Below are 20,518 nucleotides of genomic sequence, written 5' to 3'. Positions count from 1 at the left end.
CAAATGCCAATCTATGGGAGGCCAAGGAAGCCATGCACTAAAATGTTTTACTCTTCTTTTTGTTCCTGAGAGGATTATACCAGTATTTATCTTTTCATTGCCTATACTTAAACAAGAGCAATTTGCGAGAAATAAATTATACCAGAAAACTTTTGTATCTACATTGGATGTATCATGTATGTAGGTCATTTCTTTTTTTTGGGATTTTCTCCTTAAGAGTCAAAACAGTCTAGTTCAAATCCAATACTTTCAGTTCAATTTAATATTATAAATAGGTTTAACTTAGGTTCAATAAGTTCAATTTCTCTAAAAAAAAAAGATTCGATAAATTCAAGAAGTCTAGTTCAGTTCGAAGACTTAATCAGAGTCTCTTCTAAGTTCATATTCGAAAAAAACAAAAATCTAAGAGAACAGAAATCGACATAGTAAGGTACTGTAAGGTCTGTAACCAGTAATGCTATGAAGTTCATATGCTGTCACAAAACACATAAACTAAACCCAAAATACAATTCGAACTGAAAGGCAATAACCCAAAAGATTCTGTTGACAAGGATACTTAACCTAACATAAAGCCACAATATTGAAGCAGAGCAAAGTCGCACCAGGACCTTTTTCCTCAGAGGTGTTACATAGACTTGACCAAGGGAACAAATAATATCAATTCATATCTTTATTTTTGGGTCGATTAGACAAATACAATATCCCTAGAATTTTCGTCTTTGAAGGTTTGCTGTTTCATGATTTTAAATCTCTGTTTTGCGGGAATTCTCACTGGTTGGTGGTGCTACCTTGATCCTAAAGGACGTGCTATAGGTTTCCAACTGTTTTTTAATCATGTTTCATCTTTTCTCTTAAAACGAGATTTCTGTGAGATTGTAGTTTCAGGTCATATTTTTCATTCCAACTCAGAGTACTCCGGTCTGACAAGTTATTCAGAAACAGACTTTCCAGGACCAGCTTGTTCGAACCTTAGACTCCCCAAGTCCCTGCCAGTGGGCCTTATATTTGTGCTTGAAACCCCATAATACTAAACACCATGATGCGAGGGCACTAAGTGATGTAATGGAAGTAGTAAACAATACGTAGAAGTGTAGAACAGTATATTAAAAACTTACTTTCCCTTTGGATGAATCCCAATAGTTGACCAAGTTCACCCAGTCTTGCTTGGAAACTCCAGGTGGCACTTCCTTTTTAATGGCTTCTATTGTTTTCTCATTCGGTTTGAAGTACTTTTTCTTAATTTCATATTTATATTGCCTCCACACTCTATCAACACGTTGGAGAGCTAGGTCCTCATACTTTGTATCATCAGGAATCACAAAGTTGTCCTTAAAAAAATACGAAGCCATGAATGACTATATGAGTTAACACAAATTCAATCTTAAAAAATCAGCAAAATCGAGAGAAGAAACATACTCTAATCAATTTGATGATTTCAACTTTATAATAGTTGTCCAGTTGACCCCAAGTCTTTTCTGAAACTGGGCAGTATTGTTCTTGCTTTGCTATGCTTCCAAGGAATCTGACTAAAATATGCCCACCTTTCCTAATCGGTTGGTATAGTTCATTGAAGTGCACAACATATTTGATGCTTCCATTGGTGTTCCAGACGTCCATTGGTTGAATAGACCCGCTAACTAGTTGCTGATTACCCTTAGCATCTAGAAAAGGCAACATCAAAGAGTAAAATCATTCGAATTAGAAAAGAGAAGGAGGTGCATCACTTCTAATTTAGCATTCATGTTGACAGCTCTTATTTTAGTAGATAATCGTGTCTGTATTTTTAGAGAGCCTGTTATATTTCTATATTTTCACAAGAAATAGGTTTTCTACAGAAAAGTTGTTGATTGCCTAATGATTCATAACTCACAGCTCTGTAGGAGTGCATAAAGTTAATTACAGAATCTCTGCAATAAAAGACCTTAGTCAATGATTACATGTAGCTGAAAGGAGAGAAGTATCTAAGTCATTTACAAGAAGACAAGATCGATTTCGAAATTCACAGATTAGATTTACTCTTTGATTTACTACAAATTTAATTTACAGAAATTCACAGATTAGGTTTTTGATAAACTCTAGCACTAGGATAATTTTGTATGATCCTTCGACATGCTTGGTCCAACTGTCAAAATTCAGTTTTACTTGTCGGATGTATAAACGTGTTTGCAGTGAAGCTTATGAATCATCTGGTCATAGGCGAAACCTGATTTCAGTAAAGTTTAACCAGAATCTCGGTGATTTTAATTTCTGTCTAATTTCTGGCTGTGAAATTGAGATTTGACAGAGTATACAGCAAGTTTAGGTTAGATATAAAGCAAGTTCAGGTCAGATATAAAGCAGTTTCAGGTCAGAGATATAGCATGTTTGGGTCAGATATACAACAAGTTCAGGTCAGATATACAACAAGTTCAGGTCAGATATACAGCAAGTTCAACTCAGTATGAACAAGTCAGATTTGACAGAGCATAGCAAGTTTAGGTCAGATATACAACAAGTTCAACTCAGTATGAACAACTCAATATGAAGGCTACATCAACAAGCAACTAATTCAACTAATCTGAAATTGCTCAAAACAAGTTCAGGTCAGATATACTGCTAGCAACTAATTCAACTAATCTATACAATATGACAAAATCTGATTCATTAAAATAAGAGGAAGTGAATGTACCTATGGTCAAAACCTGCTCCTTGTTATCATACTCAACTGTACTTAGCCATTCAGGGAGCGACTCATGACATCGAGACCTAGATCCTTTAAAGATCTCTTTTTCTTTTCCATCACATGATTCTTTGGATTTTGCTGTTGCTTTTCCATCACTTATATGGTCTGCATATTCATCCTCGGGTGTTGTTGGTGAACTCCCAGTACGAGTATCAAGTGTTTCTTCTAATATACTAGCATCAAAAGCAACAGATTTTGAATATGTGGACTGTTTAGCAAGTTCATATGGTAGCTGAGAAGTTAGAGAAACAGTGGAAGGGTGCTTGGGTGGTTCTGACAGCCTAGACTGTGGGACTTTTGTGGGATTTTCAGTTGGGATATTAGGTGACTTAAAAGTCTTGTCTAGAGTAGGGTTGTACCTTGATGGCCCTTTCGATGCAACCTTAGGTTCACTAGTTGTTGGTACAGTGAGTGGCTTTTTCCAAATAAGGTTGCTAGTGGTAGTGGAAGACGAAGTCCCACGTTGAGTGCTAGTGGTAATTTGAGGATTGAATGGCCCCCATCTGTCGTTAGTTCCCCTTGTATTTTGGAGTGAGGGCGAGGGCACTGGAATTGTGGGGTGATTTTTTGGTGGATGGACTGACTGTGATGATACCGGCCTTATGTTTTGGAGTGAGGGCAAGGGAACTGGGATAGTGGGCTGACTTTTTGGTGGATGGACTGACTGTGATGATGCAGGCCTTTTGTTTTTGAGTGAGGGCGAGGGAACTGGGATAGTGGGCTGATTTTTGTGTGGATGTGCTGACTGTGATGCTAACTGTGATGTTGCTGCCCTTTGAGCCTTTTTTGGAGGAACTTCAGATGCATTACGAGACTCATTTAGAGCTGCAATCCTAGTTCGTTTGCTACGATAACTCATCTCGTCCCTGAAAGACATGAATCATAAAAGTTTATTGTTATATCAAAGGAAGGCCTTCACATTTAACAGAAAATAATTCAGACTACTCACAGTAAGAACATAACATATTTGGATAACATAAACAGTTCCAAATTAACGCATTCAAAGTATAAACAACGGAAAATCATGCAAAGAAAGAAAAAAGGGATGGTCAGGGCTTCAGGTATACTACTACTGGTTCTCGGTTTAACTCGACGTTTTCGCTTTGTATTCTTAATTTGTAGTCTTTACCTCGAGAAATATGGCTTAGTACTAGTGGGAACCAATTAATGAAGTGGCCTATCCAAGAGATTGAAAGTCTTTGCAAAGGTAAAGTAGCAATGCATGGATCGTTTTTGAGGTTGGTGGCATCACAGCAGCTCAGGTTAGTCATATTGCAAATCACAATCTTTTTAGAAATCTTTCTAACAACTATGTAGTTTTACTTTTTCAGTGGAAGGCTGATGTGGAGGTGTCATTCGAATTGACAAACTTAGAAGATGCAGAGGAGATGTAACCTAGTTGGACTGATCCTCAGCTGATATGTACTCAGCATCAAAAGATTGCAGCATAATTGAAGGCCAAGTTATAGTTCAGTTTAATTTTTTACATACTTGGGCAGATGATCAAAATTTCCAGTCACAGAATCTAGCATTCCCCTAGGACTCCTCTGATCCTTACCTGAAATTGGTCCTGTAATTGCTGAATTCTTTAATCTTGATCCTAGCAACAAGTTTACAGTCACAGATGATCAAGTTTACAGTCACAGATGGTGATATTGATCCTAGCAACGTAAGAGATCCAACAACTGCTTGGCAAGCGCCTGATGGCACGTGGCAAGTTCTTATTGGTGGAAAGATAGATTGGCAGAGGAATGACGTTTCTGTACCACAGTAAAGATTTTGTTAAGTGGACTAGGAGTAAGAACACTCTTCACTCTTCAGCAAGAACTGGAATGTGGGAGTGTCCTGATTTCTATCCTGTGAGTATTGATAGTGAAGATGGAGTTGAGAACTATCTTAAGAGGGAAGATACTAAATTCGTTCTCAAGGCGAGCTTTCTTGATCATGATCACTATGTACTAGGCTTTTATAAGGCTGAAACGAATGAATTCGAAGTAAACATAACTGACTTTATGGAAGATAATACTGATTGGAGATATGATTATGGAAGTAAGTTTTATGCTTCAAAGACATTTTTTGATGGTGAGAAAAAAGGACGAATATTATGGGCGTGGGTATTGGAGGCTAATGGTAGAGCAAATGACAAGAAAAATGGTAGAGCATGAACATTAACTTCAGCAATTCATTTAAAATAAGCACACAACCAACAATTGCTGTAAGTCTTGGAGGGGGCTGTAAGCAACTATACAACATATCATCTACAGCTTATTCTTTGCACTCATTTGCAGCCTTTAACTACTTAGAACCAACAAACACATAAAATCCACCCTTTAACTATTGAAAATAGAAACTACCAAAGTAATATCTAGAAAGAAAGAACTTACCAAAGAAAGACATACACTGAAGATATTTCTAGAAAGATATCGCTACCAGTGACATATATACAATAAAGATGTTTCTGGAAAGAAAGGAATTCTCAAAATAACATATAAAAAAAAGAAATCCATTCATTTGAAATCAATACATAATAATGTTGGAGCAAGAGCATAATGTTAAGGCTCATCATCGCCTATATCAAAGAAGTCCCTAGGCTTAGTCTTAACAACATGCGACCATCCTTGTTGTATCTCATCCTCAATGTAAAAACATTGTTTTGCTTGAGATGAGAAAACAAATGGATCATCATGCAAATTTCGGCCAGTGTGCATCAACTTCGAGAAATTTACACGAACACTACCATTTGGGTTTGTTTTCAAACCCCTATGTATATCAACCCATTCACAACGGAACATTATAACCTTGAAAGAACCATAGTAATTTAATTCGAATATGTCTTGGAGTCTTCCATAATACTCTTGGCCATCTGCTTTCACAAAAACTCCAGAATTTTGTGTCTTGCGAAATCGCTCGCGTTCCACAGTATCAAATTTGTAGCCATTGACAATGACGCTTTTAAGTTTTTTACTGTAATTACTTAAACCACCGGCCAAGGCTTTTCTCAACTTTCCTTCTGTTGTACTTGTGAGGTTATGATACATATGACATTACATAGATCATGCGGAAACAACCATTAACCCAGGACAACATATTATTTACACATAATCATATAGCATAATTTAGATGCATACTCTTTGTTGCGTGCCCTCCCTAGCTGCGCCCGAACCGAACAAGAACAAGTCTTTAGGACTCCAAGTGTCGTCCCTCCGTAGATAGTCCACAGCACGTCCGGATCCGCCTTAAGATTGACCAACTAGAATCGCCCTTAAGGTACTAGAAAATTTCGGCACTTTATGAGCAAGATGTGTGTTTTAATTTTCTCTCAAAAAAACTCACTTTTGAATACTTTTAAAACTTGTTATAAATTGTGAGCCCTAGCCTCATATTTATAGGGGTATGGAAAGGGAATCGAAATCCTATTCAGATACAAATTAATTAAACCTAGAATCCTACAAGAACTCTAATTTAATTAATTTATCAAATAGAATTAGGAATTTAATCATTAACCGAACTCTGCATGTTTTAGGAAACGTGCACGAACACAAACACTTGCACACACACGCACGGCAGCCACGATGGGCCCCCATGCGTGCGCGCGAGCAGCAGCCCAAGCAGCGCCCGCGCGCGCTGCGCGCTGCGCGCTGCGTGTGCTGTGCGCGCTGTGCGCGCTGCGCAGCCTGCTGGGCCTGGCCTTGCGCTGGGCCTGGCGTGGCTGTTTGTGCGGCGCGCTTGGCTTGCTGGGCGATGGCCTGGCTTCGTGCTGGGCCTCGTCCGGCAGGCCTCGTCCGATGCTTATTCGTACGATGCGCTTCCGATTAAATTTTCCGATTCCGGAATTCATTTCCGATACGAACAATATTTAATATTTCCGATTCCGGAATTAATTTCCGTTTCGAACAAATATTTAATATTTCCGTTTCCGGAATTATTTTCCGATTCCGGTAATATTTCCGATTCTGACAATATTTCCGTTTCCGGCAATATTTCCGATTCTGGCAATATTTCCATTTCCGATAATATTTTCCGATACGTACCATGTTTCCGTTTCCGGCAACATCTACGACTTGGATAATATTTATATTTCCGATACGATCCATATTTCCGTTTCCGGCAATATCATCGTTTCCGGAGTATTCATTTCTTGCCTGTGACGATCTTAGCTCCCACTGAAACCAAGATCCGTCGGTTCCGAATATTCATAGATGGAGTATTTAATGCCATTAAATACTTGATCCGTTTACGTACTATTTGTGTGACCCTACGGGTTCAGTCAAGAGTAAGCTGTGGATTAATATCATTAATTCCACTTGAACTGAAGCGGCCTCTAGCTAGGCATTCAGCTCACTTGATCTCACTGAATTATTAACTTGTTAATTAATACTGAACCGCATTTATTAGACTTAACATAGAATGCATACTTGGACCAAGGGCATTATTTCCTTCAGTCTCCCACTTGTCCTTAGGGACAAGTGTGCATTTCCTAATTCCTTTGTCGCTCGATGCTTGCTCTTGAACATAAGGTAAGAGTTGTCATCCTTATTATGTCCAGAGGTGTTCCTCGGTTTCAGAGTTCAACTGATCAAATAAACAGATAATCATAGCCTATGATTCATCCGAGCACGGCCATGCATTTCACAGTTTCTAGCTCTCCGAGTGGCCTTGTACAACTTTCAAGCATCTCATCCCGATTTATGGGAGGACAATCCCAATCTTGCGATCTTGAGATTAGACTTCGTTTGATAGGTGATTACCTGAGCGTTGCCTTTATAGCCTCCTTTTACGGTGCGACGGTTGGTCAACGTCAAAGCAACCAGTTCTCAAACAAGTAATCTCAAATCACTCAGGTATTGAGGATTTAGTGTCTAATAATTTTAATGAAATTTACTTATGACAGACTTTCATCTCTTACAGTAAAGTTTCATAGGTCTTGTCCGATACTAGTCTTCCCAAAGTAAGTATCTATGCAAATGATTATGACATTGCCATGTCCACATAGTTCAAGAAACAGAACTACTAGTCATCTTGCATTCTAATCGTCTAACGTTTTCTATGCGTCCAATTTTATAGAAAACTCCGATTAGGGACCATTTTCAACCTTTGACATTCAAGTTCACTTGATAGACATTTCTTAGTCACAGGACTGGTCCTGACAGTCAATCTTGAATATATCTTCAAATTGAAGGGACTCATCATTTAATAAACCATAAATTAAATGGAAAAATGAATTCATTTCATTTATTGTGAATGATTAACCAATAATGTTTTACAAAGATTTAAACTCTAAAACTTTAAAACATTAAACAGAGACATCAAAGCCATTCTCCAATATGCTTGATTCCCATAGCTGCAGTGTGCGAGTTGTGCTTCGCCTGCGGCAGAGGTTTAGTTAATGGATCTGATATGTTGTCATCAGTTCCAATTTTGCTTATCTCGACTTCTTTTCTTTCAACGAACTCTCGTAGAAGGTGAAATCTACGAAGTACATGCTTGACTCTCTGGTGGTGTCTAGGCTCCTTTGCCTGTGCAATAGCTCCGTTATTATCACAATACAGGGCTATTGGTCCTTTAATGGAGGGGACTACACCAAGTTCTCCTATGAACTTCCTTAGCCATATAGCTTCCTTTGCTGCTTCATGTGCAGCAATGTACTCCGCTTCAGTTGTAGAATCCGCAATGGTGCTTTGCTTAGCACTTTTCCAGCTTACTGCTCCTCCGTTGAGGCAGAAGACAAACCCAGACTGTGATCTAAAATCATCTTTGTCGGTTTGGAAACTTGCGTCCGTATAGCCTTTAACAATTAATTCATCATCTCCACCATAGACCAGGAAGTCATCTTTGTGCCTTTTCAGGTACTTCAGAATGTTCTTGGCAGCAGTCCAATGCGCCTCTCCTGGGTCTGACTGGTATCTGCTTGTAGCACTGAGTGCGTACGCAACATCCGGGCGTGTACATATCATAGCATACATTATTGAACCAATCAATGATGCATATGGAATCCCATTCATTCGTCTACGCTCATCAAGTGTTTTTGGGCACTGAGTCTTGCTTAGAGTCATTCCATGAGACATGGGTAGGTAGCCTCGCTTGGAGTCCGCCATCTTGAACCTATCAAGCACCTTATTGATATAAGTGCTTTGACTAAGTCCAATCATCTTTTTAGATCTATCTCTGTAAATCTTGATGCCCAATATGTACTGTGCTTCTCCTAGATCCTTCATCGAAAAACATTTCCCAAGCCAAATCTTGACAGAGTTCAACATAGGAATGTCATTTCCGATAAGCAATATGTCGTCGACATATAATACTAGGAAAGCAATTTTGCTCCCACTGACCTTCTTGTATACACAAGATTCGTCCGCGTTCTTGATGAAACCAAAGTCACTGACTGCTTCATCAAAACGTATATTCCAGCTCCTGGATGCCTGCTTCAATCCGTAGATTGACTTCTTTAGCTTGCATACCTTTTTAGCATTCTTTGGATCCTCAAAACCTTCAGGCTGTGTCATAAACACAGTTTCTGCTAAAACGCCGTTTAAGAAAGCAGTTTTGACATCCATCTGCCATATTTCGTAATCGTAATATGCAGCGATTGCTAACATTATTCGAATAGACTTTAGCATTGCAACTGGTGAAAAGGTTTCATCGTAATCCACACCGTGGACTTGCCTGTAACCTTTTGCAACCAATCTAGCTTTGAAAACTTCAAGTTTCCCATCCTTGTCCTTTTTCAGTTTGAAAACCCATTTGCTTCCAATGGCTTGGTAGCCATCTGGCAAATCGACCAAATCCCATACTTGGTTTTCAGACATGGAGTCTAATTCAGATTGCATGGCTTCTTGCCACTGCTTGGAGCTAGGGCTCGTCATAGCTTGCTTGTAAGTCGCAGGTTCATCACTTTCAAGTAATAGAACGTCATAGCTCTCGTTCGTCAAAATACCTAAGTACCTTTCCGGTTGAGATCTATATCTTTGCGATCTACGCGGGGTAACATTTCTAGATTGACCATGATTCTCACCAGATTCTTCTAAAGATCTCTGAGTTTCATCCTGAATGTCATCTTGAGCATTCTTTAGAGTTTGTTGTTCGACTCGAATTTCTTCGAGGTCTACTTTTCTCCCACTTGTCATTTTGGAAATGTGATCCTTCTCCAAAAAGACACCATCTCGAGCAACAAACACTTTGTTCTCAGATGTATTGTAGAAGTAATACCCCTTTGTTTCCTTTGGATAGCCCACAAGGATACATTTGTCAGATTTTGGATGAAGTTTGTCTGAAATTAATCGTTTGACGTATACTTCACATCCCCAAATCTTAAGAAAAGACACATTTGGAGGCTTTCCAAACCATAATTCGTATGGAGTCTTTTCGACAGCTTTAGACGGAGCTCTATTTATAGTGAGTGCAGCTGTATTTAGTGCATGTCCCCAAAATTCTAATGGAAGTTCGGCCTGACCCATCATTGACCTGACCATGTCTAGCAAGGTTCTGTTCCTCCGTTCCGACACACCGTTCCATTGTGGTGTTCCAGGAGGAGTCAATTCTGATAGAATTCCACATTCTTTCAGATGGTCATCAAATTCATAGCTCAGATATTCACCGCCTCTATCAGACCGCAGTGCCTTAATCTTCTTGCCTAATTGATTCTCTACTTCACTCTGAAATTCCTTGAATTTGTCAAAGGATTCAGACTTATGCTTCATTAGGTAGACATAACCATACCTACTGAAGTCATCAGTGAAAGTGATAAAGTAGCTGAAACCACCTCTAGCATTTGTACTCATTGGTCCACATACATCTGTATGGATTAAACCCAATAGTTCATTTGCTCTTTCTCCAACTTTAGAGAAAGGTTGCTTTGTCATTTTGCCAAGTAAACATGATTCGCATTTACCATAATCCTCTAAGTCAAATGGTTCTAGAATTCCTTCCCTTTGAAGTCTTTCTAAGCGTTTCAAGTTTATATGGCCTAATCGACAATGCCACAGATAGGTGAGATCTGAATCATCCTTTTTGGCCTTTTTGGTATTTATGTTATATACTTGTTTGTCGTGATCTAATAAATAAAGTCCATTGACTAATCTAGCAGATCCATAAAACATCTCTTTAAAATAAAACGAACAACTATTGTCTTTTATTAAAAAGGAAAATCCCTTAGCATCTAAGCAAGAAACTGAAATGATGTTTTTAGTAAGACTTGGAACATGGAAACATTCTTCCAGTTCAAAAACTAGCCCGGAGGGCAACGACAAATAGTAAGTTCCTACGGCTAATGCAGCAATCCGTGCTCCATTTCCCACTCGTAGGTCGACTTCACCCTTGCTTAACTTTCTACTTCTTCTTAGTCCCTGTGGATTGGAACATAAGTGTGAGCCACAACCTGTATCTAATACCCAAGAAGTTGAATTAGCAAGTATACAGTCTATAACGAAAATACCTGAAGATGGAACGACTGTTCCGTTCTTCTGATCTTCCTTTAGCTTTGGACATTCTCTTTTGTAATGGCCTATTCCATCACAATAAAGACAGCTTGATGTGGACTTGTCTTGCTTTGATTTAGCATTGCCCTTGGACTTTCCACCTTTCTTGAATGGTCTCTTTCTAGCCTTGAGTAAATCTTTGGCTTCACAGTCCAGTACTATTTCAGCCTTTCTGACAAGGTGAATAAATTCTGCAACTGTTTCTTCTCTTGGTTCACTTAGGTATAGTTGCTTGAAGCGACCAAACCCACTGTGCAGTGAATTGAGCAAGACAGAGACTGCCATCCTTTCGCTTATTGGTGTTCCTAGTAGACTTAGGCGATCAAAATATGAACACATAAGATCCACATGGAACCTCAGTGGGACGCCTACCCTCTGTTTAGTGCGAAGGAGCTGAACATGTGTTTCTTGGACCTCCATCCTATAACACCTGTTGGGAGAACTAACCTTTAGACCAGACATTGATTCAATCAACTCATGGACGTTCAGGTCCCTGTCCTCCGTACTTCCACGACAGATATCCCTCAGATTCTTGATGAGCGTAAAAGGTTCATAGGCTACAAACCTTTTAGCCCAATCATCAGGGATATTGTTCAGCATGAGACTCATAACCTTTTTGAGATCCGCATCCCAGGCGTAAAATCTCTCAGGGGTCATGTCTCTGGCATAGTAGCTTGGCATGGGATGTGACAGTACATACTCAAGTCCATTGAGTTTGACTATTTCAACTAGCTTAGCTTCCCATTCAAGAAAATTTGTCAGGTTCAGCTTGACCATAAGCTCAGAACCCATGATGATGTTTTGATTGTTGTTTGCCATATTAAAACTACAATTGAAAAGAATAAACAAATAAATAACCATTCACAGTTTCTCTTAATAAACTTAAATTCTAGCATACATGCATAATTCAATGTTTATTAAGCATTTTATTCAAATTATGTGTTCCGGCAGGTGTGAATAAAATGATTCCAAGATCCTAAAATCATTGAAGAACTAAGCACAGTTTGTCGACTTAATCCTAGAACATCTTAGGTAAGCAAAAGCCTTTTGCTAATAGTCTAGAAACTATTCTTGGTTGATAGGTACGTCTAAGAACTTATTAGGTAAACCTATCGAATTTGCCACGACATAAAAGGACTCCTTACTTATATCGTTGAGTTTCACCAAAACTAACATGTACTCACAATTATTTGTGTACCTTGCCCCTTTAGGACCAATAAGTAATACCTCGCTGAGCGAAAACTATTACTAGATTGATGTAAAGGATATCCAAGCAAGTGTATATTTTGGCATGGCACCTTTTAACTCAATTTTTAAGTTTGGAACTTAAGGCTCTTACTATGTTGGTTAGATTTTAAGTGAACTAAAATCCTTAATCATGCAACATAATCAAGCTTTTGATCTCATGCATTTTAAGACATATTTAAAACAATAAATAACTCAAAACATGCATAAGATAAATGTGATCTAGTATGGCCCGACTTCATCTTGAAGCTTTGACTTCAAAGTCCGTCTTGAAAATCTCCGTGGGAGGCACCATTTTCTTCAAATAGGATAAGCTATAACTAATTACAACTATTTGATGGTTCGCAGACCATATTTGAATTGAAAAATAACTTTGGTACTTTAGACCAATTACATTCAAATTAATGGTACGCAGACCATATTTTCTATCCTATTTGGGCCATACTAGTCACTTCATAACCTGCAAAACAGTACATATACAATATATACCATTCACCCATTCATTATCATGAATGGCCCACATAGCTGGTTAGTAAAACACATTATGCATCACGTAAACATTTGCAGCAATTAATCAAGGGCACCAATAATCTACCAATTATTCAGTCCTTATTAATTCTAATCAAGTTGTTTTAACCTTAAGGATTTGTAGACCTAATCAAGAGTTTATGACTAAAAAGCGCTCCCACTTAAACCAATAAATTCATATGCTTTACCAATTTTAAACATAAAAATGTATTTCTAGTCTAACCGGAAACATACAAATTTAATTAAAATTTAAAGCTCATATAAATTTATAATTGAATCCAAAAAGTTTAATTTAATTTCAGTCGTTATTTAAATTAATTCATGATTTTAATTTTAGTAAAATAATTAGAATAAATAACATTTATTATAATTACAATATTCAAAATTAAAATCCAAGAAAATAATTTAAATTATTAATTTTAAAATTAATTAAAATTACGTGAACTGAAATTTTCAAATTAAACATTCAAAACGATCTTTAATCGTAACGCAAACACCCTACGCGTTGCACGCCCATGGGCCGCACGCACACATCCATTGCTGGCCATGTGCGCGCAGCCCATGCGCTCGTCGCATAGCTGCTGCATCCCCATCGCAAGCCTCCGCACGCATTGGTGCTCGCTGCGCGCGCCAGCGTTCATCGCACGCGAGCTATCGCTCGCAGTGCGCGCGCGACATCGCTCGCTGGGCGCGCGACATCGCTCGCTGGGCGCGAGCCATCGCTCGCTGGGCGCGCGACATCGCTCGCTGGGCGGGCGACATCGCTCGCTGTGCGCGCGAGCAATGCTGGCTGTGCGCGCGAGTCCTCGCTCGCTGTGCGCGCGAGCAATGCTGGGCGCAGCGCTCGTGGCACGCGAGCTTGCGCTCGCTGCGCGAGGCTGCGCGCTCTTGTGCGAGGCAGCGCGCGTTGTGGCGCAGCTCGCTTGCTGCCCACACGCGACTGCCTTGGCTCGCCCTTCGCCCATGCCCATTCGTCCATTGCTCGTGGCACACGACACAAGGCAGGGCTGCTGCCTTGTGCTCGTGCACTACGCCCTTGCTCATTGCATTCGTGCCGCACGGGCGACGAGCTCCCTTGCTCGTCGTCGCATGCCCGCATTATACAACACCCCTTAAGGGTAACACGAAGCGTCCATTGCTTCGTGCGTGCAAGTTTTATGAACGAATCGCATAAAAATTTAAAATTTATATTTAAAATTAATGACAAATTAATAAAAAATATTAATTTCATAATTTTAGGGCGAAAAATCGAAAATTTATTATCCAATTGATTTCCGATTGTTATAGATTCAAGTCTAGGTCATAAAAATTTAAAATTTATCATAAATTTACAATTTTTATGGTGGTTTTTAATCATAGGTTTCTAATTAAATTACAATTAATTATGAAAATCAAATTAATTCTAAATTATTCTAATTTTCAACAAATTAATCATAATTACAAATTAGATTGCATAATTAACAAGACTAGGCATTCAAACTTGTTAAACATATGCAGTAGGTCAATCAAAAATTCAAGATTTATCAACAAGAATCGCAAATATTTAATTTAACATCTTAAATTTACGAAATTTTGCATTCGAAAAACTAAAACCTTCGAAAAGTCATAGTTCGGCTTCGAATTTGAGAATTCTGGGTTCGGCAGAAAAATATTATTTTTGTCAAAATTTTAGAATGCCTTTTACATGCGGAATTGACACAAAAATCACTCAATTCGGATGAGTAACGAAGAAACTGCCGAAAAACTGCGTACGTATAATTAAATAAACGCAATTTGCAATTAATTAACAATTACGAAAATTAATCACCCCTTTTAATTCTTGCAAATTTGTAATATTTAACCATGTTCATGCAATTTAGATTATGAAAATAATAAGGGGCTCGTGATACCACTGTGAGGTTATGATACATATGACATTACATAGATCATGCGGAAACAACCATTAACCCAGGACAACATATTATTTACACATAATCATATAGCATAATTTAGATGCATACTCTTTGTTGCGTGCCCTCCCTAGCTGCGCCCGAACCGAACAAGAACAAGTCTTTAGGACTCCAAGTGTCGTCCCTCCGTAGATAGTCCACAGCACGTCCGGATCCGCCTTAAGATTGACCAACTAGAATCGCCCTTAAGGTACTAGAAAATTTCGGCACTTTATGAGCAAGATGTGTGTTTTAATTTTCTCTCAAAAAAACTCACTTTTGAATACTTTTAAAACTTGTTATAAATTGTGAGCCCTAGCCTCATATTTATAGGGGTATGGAAAGGGAATCGAAATCCTATTCAGATACAAATTAATTAAACCTAGAATCCTACAAGAACTCTAATTTAATTAATTTATCAAATAGAATTAGGAATTTAATCATTAACCGAACTCTGCATGTTTTAGGAAACGTGCACGAACACAAACACTTGCACACACACGCACGGCAGCCACGATGGGCCCCCATGCGTGCGCGCGAGCAGCAGCCCACGCAGCGCCCGCGCGCGCTGCGCGTGCTGTGCGCGCTGTGCGCGCTGCGCAGCCTGCTGGGCCTGGCCTTGCGCTGGGCCTGGCGTGGCTGTTTGTGCGGCGCGCTTGGCTTGCTGGGCGATGGCCTGGCTTCGTGCTGGGCCTCGTCCGGCAGGCCTCGTCCGATGCTTATTCGTACGATGCGCTTCCGATTAAATTTTCCGATTCCGGAATTCATTTCCGATACGAACAATATTTAATATTTCCGATTCCGGAATTAATTTCCGTTTCGAACAAATATTTAATATTTCCGTTTCCGGAATTATTTTCCGATTCCGGTAATATTTCCGATTCTGACAATATTTCCGTTTCCGGCAATATTTCCGATTCTGGCAATATTTCCATTTCCGATAATATTTTCCGATACGTACCATGTTTCCGTTTCCGGCAACATCTACGACTTGGATAATATTTATATTTCCGATACGATCCATATTTCCGTTTCCGGCAATATCATCGTTTCCGGAGTATTCATTTCTTGCCTGTGACGATCTTAGCTCCCACTGAAACCAAGATCCGTCGGTTCCGAATATTCATAGATGGAGTATTTAATGCCATTAAATACTTGATCCGTTTACGTACTATTTGTGTGACCCTACGGGTTCAGTCAAGAGTAAGCTGTGGATTAATATCATTAATTCCACTTGAACTGAAGCGGCCTCTAGCTAGGCATTCAGCTCACTTGATCTCACTGAATTATTAACTTGTTAATTAATACTAAACCGCATTTATTAGACTTAACATAGAATGCATACTTGGACCAAGGGCATTATTTCCTTCAGTACTAACATCTATGTTATAGGCCTAAAATTTTTTTAAAAAAAATGGTTAATTACAGATTAAAAAACATACAAAACAAAAAAGGTCAAAAGGTTACTGCATATATATAACCTGATTTCGCAACCACTCAGGGAACTCATTGATTATCCACCCATTTTCTACAATTTCGTTGGATTGACTTCCTCCACATTCATCCTCTTGCCGTTTTTGGCATATGAAAGCACTTTATACATTGAAAAAATTGTGTTACTGAAAAATTAATAGTTAGTAACTCTAAGTTAACTCATGACACTACTTACTCAATAATCGGTTTCATCTCATCTGAATGAAGCAAAACATAGCGATGGATTTGTCTTAAACTTTTGTCATCGAGACGAACGTTTTCTTGCTTTCCAACCACACGACAACCCGAATGATATAAATAGGTGTCATTGTCTAGAACACCATCTTCATTTCTTTTCGGTCGGGTGAATATGGTCTCGACACTTTCTAAATATCTAGAGCAGAATGTAATTGTCTCCCATAAGAGGTACCCTTCCGCAATTGACCCTTCAGGTTGGGCTTTATTGCTTACATGAGATTTCAAAAATGCCAAGTACCTTTTATAGAATGAAGAAAGTGAATGTGAAAGAAAAAAATAAGAATAGTGAATATATTTTAATTGAAATGATAAAATAAATTAAGATAGAGGCTCGAGATATTGACCTTTCAATGGGATACATCCATCGGTATTGAACAGGTCCGCCAAGTTTGACCTCATCCACTAGATGGATTAGTAGATGAACCATGATTGTGAAGAATATTGGTAAAAAAGCTTTCTCCAACTTACAAAGAGTCAATACAAGCTTTGACTGAATGGTATCCAAGTCATCAGAATGAATAGTGGTCGAACAAATATTCTTGAAAAAGTCAGACAACTCCTCAAGCAAGTCAATAACTTTAGTGGCATTCGATGCTCTTAAAGCAATAGGAAGAATATCTTGCATGAGGACATGATTGTCATGGCTTTTCAAATTAATAAGTTTACGCTGCTTAATATTTACGCATCTTTGCAAATTAGACCCGTATCCATCGGGAACTTTAAGCTTTTCTATGACCCTTAAAAACGTTCTTTCTCTTCTGTAGACATGGTGTATTCAGCGGGAGGCAAATGGTCATTAACACGATTTGGATCAGATTGAGGCCAAAGATGAGATTTTATATTTTTGTCTTTGAGAGCCTGTCTTGCTTGCTTATCATCTCTACTTTTATCCATATCTAAAAGAGTTCCTATCACATTGTCACACACATTCTTTTCAATGTGCATAACATCTAAATTATGTCTTAGAGGATTATGTTTCCAATACTCCAACTCAAAGAGTAGACTTTTCTTTTTCCAAATAACATTGGCTTCCTCTTCACCACCATCATCATCATCCGGCTCATCATGAGAAGTTCCACCTTGAAGTCTCTTTCTTTTCTTAGATATTTTCTTTGGTTGTGCTTTCTTTGATTGTCCATAAACATACTTAACCTTTTCTAGTTCCTTCAAAATGTCTATCCCACTTGCAGGGACCGGAGCAACCCCGTATTCATTTTCCCCATCAAATAAATTACCTTGAGAACGATAAGGATGATCAATTGGCAACCATTTTCGATGCCCTGGGTAGCACATTCTGCCGCCAAACCAATATGAATTAGTATTATGGGCACATGTAGGGAAAGCTTTGTAACCTCTTGTACTCCAACCGGACAACATAGCATATGCCGGAAAGTCGTTTATAGTGGAATGTAAGGCTGCTCGCATCTTAAATTTATTTCCACTATGCGCATCAAAGGCAGGAACACCTTCCCACAATAACTTTAACTCGTGGATTAATGGTTGCAAATACACATCAATATCCATCCCAGGACTATGTTTTCCGGGAATAAGCAAGGACAAAATGAATGATGATGGCTTCATACAAAGCCACGGTGGCAAATTATAAGGAATCAAAATCACCGGCCATGTACTATAATTGGTATTCATTAGACGATATGGATTGAAACCATCACTCGCTAGACCTAATCTAACACTACGAGGATCTTCGGCGAATTCTACATATCTTTTATCAAAACTTTTCCAAGCCTCACCATCCGACGGGTGCCTTAAGATCTTATCATCTTTATGTTCAAAATGCCATCTCATATCCTTAGCTGTTTTAGATGACATATAGAGTCTCTTTAGCCTAGGTATAAGAGGAAAATATCGCATTACTTTAGCTGGCTCGCCCTTCTTACATATTTTCTTTCCTTTCTCACTTTTATTATCCTCCTTTTCTTTCACTGTTTTCCACCTTGATGTATGGCAAACATGACACTCATCTTTGTCTGCAAATACACCCCAATATAAAATGAAATTATTTGGACATGCATCGATTTTCTCATATCCTAACCCCAAATCGTTCACTATCTTCTTTCCTTCATAATAAGACGATGGAAACTCCTTAATTTGAGGAAATGCGTCTATTAGAAGTTCAAGCAATTTAGTAAATGACTCTGCGGACCAGTGGAACATACACTTAAGGTGAAACAAGTGTAAAATAAAGGATAACTTTGAGAAAGTAGTGCATCCCTCATATAAAACCTCATCAGCGGCTTCCATTAGTCGTTTACACTTAGCATCTTCTTCACCTGAGTTACTTGATGGAAATTCATTATCTACCTCACAATGAAAATCAAACTCCTCATGCATGTCATAAAAAACTTCATCTTCGGGCATGCCTTGCGATTCATTATGCGACTCTGAATTGTCAACACCAAAAGCTGCTCTTAGAAACTCTCCCATGTCATCTTTACCTACTGCATTTCCTAGACCACTAGGGGTTTCAAAGCTATTTCTCCCTTCATTGACTTTACGATGAAAAACCCAATTTCGATATTTTTTAAGAAAATCGTTAAGCAAAATATGTCCTCCAACTTCTTCTACGAAGTGCCATTTATTTAACTTGCACTTGTTACACGGACATCGTGTTTTTCCTTCAACAAGAGTCTCCTTCGCAAGTTCCATGAATTTCAAGCAACCACTATAATAAGCAAGATCCCCATTGCGTAAATCAATCCAACTAGTATCCATGTCTATAAAAAAAAAAATACTTATTCCAAGGATTTTTTAGTAAGGAACACACAAGAACAAAAGATCCTAGACAAGCCTTACACCACGCACATCCACAAAGTAACCTTACCTTATCACACAAAATCCTAGAATCTAGAATTTGACAGCCAATAAACTAGAATTCCACTAAGGGTAGCAGCTTATTATTGAAAAACATACAACAATAGGAACATGCAACAATGATAGAAATGCATAACATATATTTAAACATGACACTTCACACAAATTCATGAGAAAAATAATAAGACCAGCTACTTTGTCACGCATTGTTAATAACATGATATCAATCTAAGATTATGTTAATCACCTGGTTCGTCTACAAGAGTGCAAATCAACTTGACCAAGCCTTTTGCTCCTCGCTAGAGTCTTCTGTTCGTTTGTTATCCCCTTCAATTTGTGCCAAATGGCGAAATTCAATTAGTAATTGACTGGAAAAATTCATATTTCAGATCAAAGGCTATATTAAGATTGCAAGATTGAATGCAAAAGATAAAGACACAACAAATACACCTTAAAAGCATTAGACTTTAGAGGAGATTCAACTCATTGGATAAGATTGGACATGTTAGAGAATCTTATGTCATTCAGATGAGGGAACACCGGAACAGGGCTCAAAATGAATGCTCTCTATCAAACCATCAAGCACAGTGAAGCCCAAAAACTCAAGAACTTAAAGTTTATTATATATATAAGGGAAGTTTCATTCAAGGGAAGTTTCAAAATAAATTATCCATTAAAAATACTAGTATAACAGAGACAATGAAAGAAAATCCAACAAAATATACTCTGTGTTAGGTAGAGAAATCAAGCAATGTAGACGGCTTAAGAGCCACCTGATTAATCATATCATGAGCCCTTTGGAAGAGCCAGAGTGTCGTCCCTAGGAAAATGAAATTTTTTATCACTCTAGATTAATGTAAATGTAATTAAACAGAATTTTGTCTCAACTAGCACATAGTTTCTTTTTAGAAGTAAATCAGAAAGTTTTTTGAGTAAATCATGCCAGAGAAAACTGAACTTCACATAACAGTTCTGATCTGCACATATCAGTTCTGATCTATACAGATCAGAACTGTTCTGTGAAGTTCAGAACTGTTCTGTTCTGCCCAGATCAGAAC

The 20,518-nt window shown here is 38.4% G+C and overlaps 2 protein-coding genes and 1 pseudogene across 2 annotated transcripts; 1 reads left to right on the top strand and 2 right to left on the bottom strand.

Moving 5' to 3' along the window:
- Positions 1–988: 988 nt before the first annotated feature.
- Positions 989–3,581, bottom strand: LOC130463106 (uncharacterized). Its single transcript, XM_056832147.1, has 3 exons — positions 2,669–3,581; positions 1,417–1,661; positions 989–1,328 (listed from the first exon to the last, which is right to left on the bottom strand). The coding sequence occupies exons 1-3, from the start codon at positions 3,579–3,581 to the stop codon at positions 1,104–1,106; spliced, it is 1,383 nt and encodes a 460-aa protein (XP_056688125.1). The 3' UTR covers positions 989–1,103.
- Positions 3,582–4,142: 561 nt separating this feature from the next.
- On the top strand, positions 4,143–4,887 carry LOC130463104 (fructan 6-exohydrolase-like; annotated as a pseudogene).
- Positions 4,888–17,366: 12,479 nt separating this feature from the next.
- On the bottom strand, positions 17,367–19,361 carry LOC130463102 (uncharacterized). The gene has a single exon (XM_056832141.1). The coding sequence runs from the start codon at positions 19,359–19,361 to the stop codon at positions 17,367–17,369; it is 1,995 nt and encodes a 664-aa protein (XP_056688119.1).
- Positions 19,362–20,518: the final 1,157 nt, after the last annotated feature.

Source organism: Spinacia oleracea, chromosome 1 (assembly GCF_020520425.1).
Source record: "Spinacia oleracea cultivar Varoflay chromosome 1, BTI_SOV_V1, whole genome shotgun sequence".
Lineage (NCBI taxonomy): Eukaryota > Viridiplantae > Streptophyta > Magnoliopsida > Caryophyllales > Amaranthaceae > Spinacia > Spinacia oleracea.
Note: the sequence above shows the minus strand (reverse complement) of the source record. Positions and strands in the feature narration are given on the sequence as shown.

Excerpts from the sequence above, each read along its gene's own strand:
- LOC130463106 (XM_056832147.1), bottom strand. The coding sequence starts at position 3,581 with ATGAGTTATCGTAGCAAACGAACTAGGATTGCAGCTCTAAATGAGTCT. Across the intron at positions 1,662-2,668 it reads GGAGCAGGTTTTGACCATAG|ATGCTAAGGGTAATCAGCAA; the intron begins GTACATTCACTT and ends TGCCTTTTCTAG. Across the intron at positions 1,329-1,416 it reads AAATCATCAAATTGATTAGA|GACAACTTTGTGATTCCTGA; the intron begins GTATGTTTCTTC and ends TATTTTTTTAAG.
- LOC130463102 (XM_056832141.1), bottom strand. The coding sequence starts at position 19,361 with ATGGATACTAGTTGGATTGATTTACGCAATGGGGATCTTGCTTATTAT.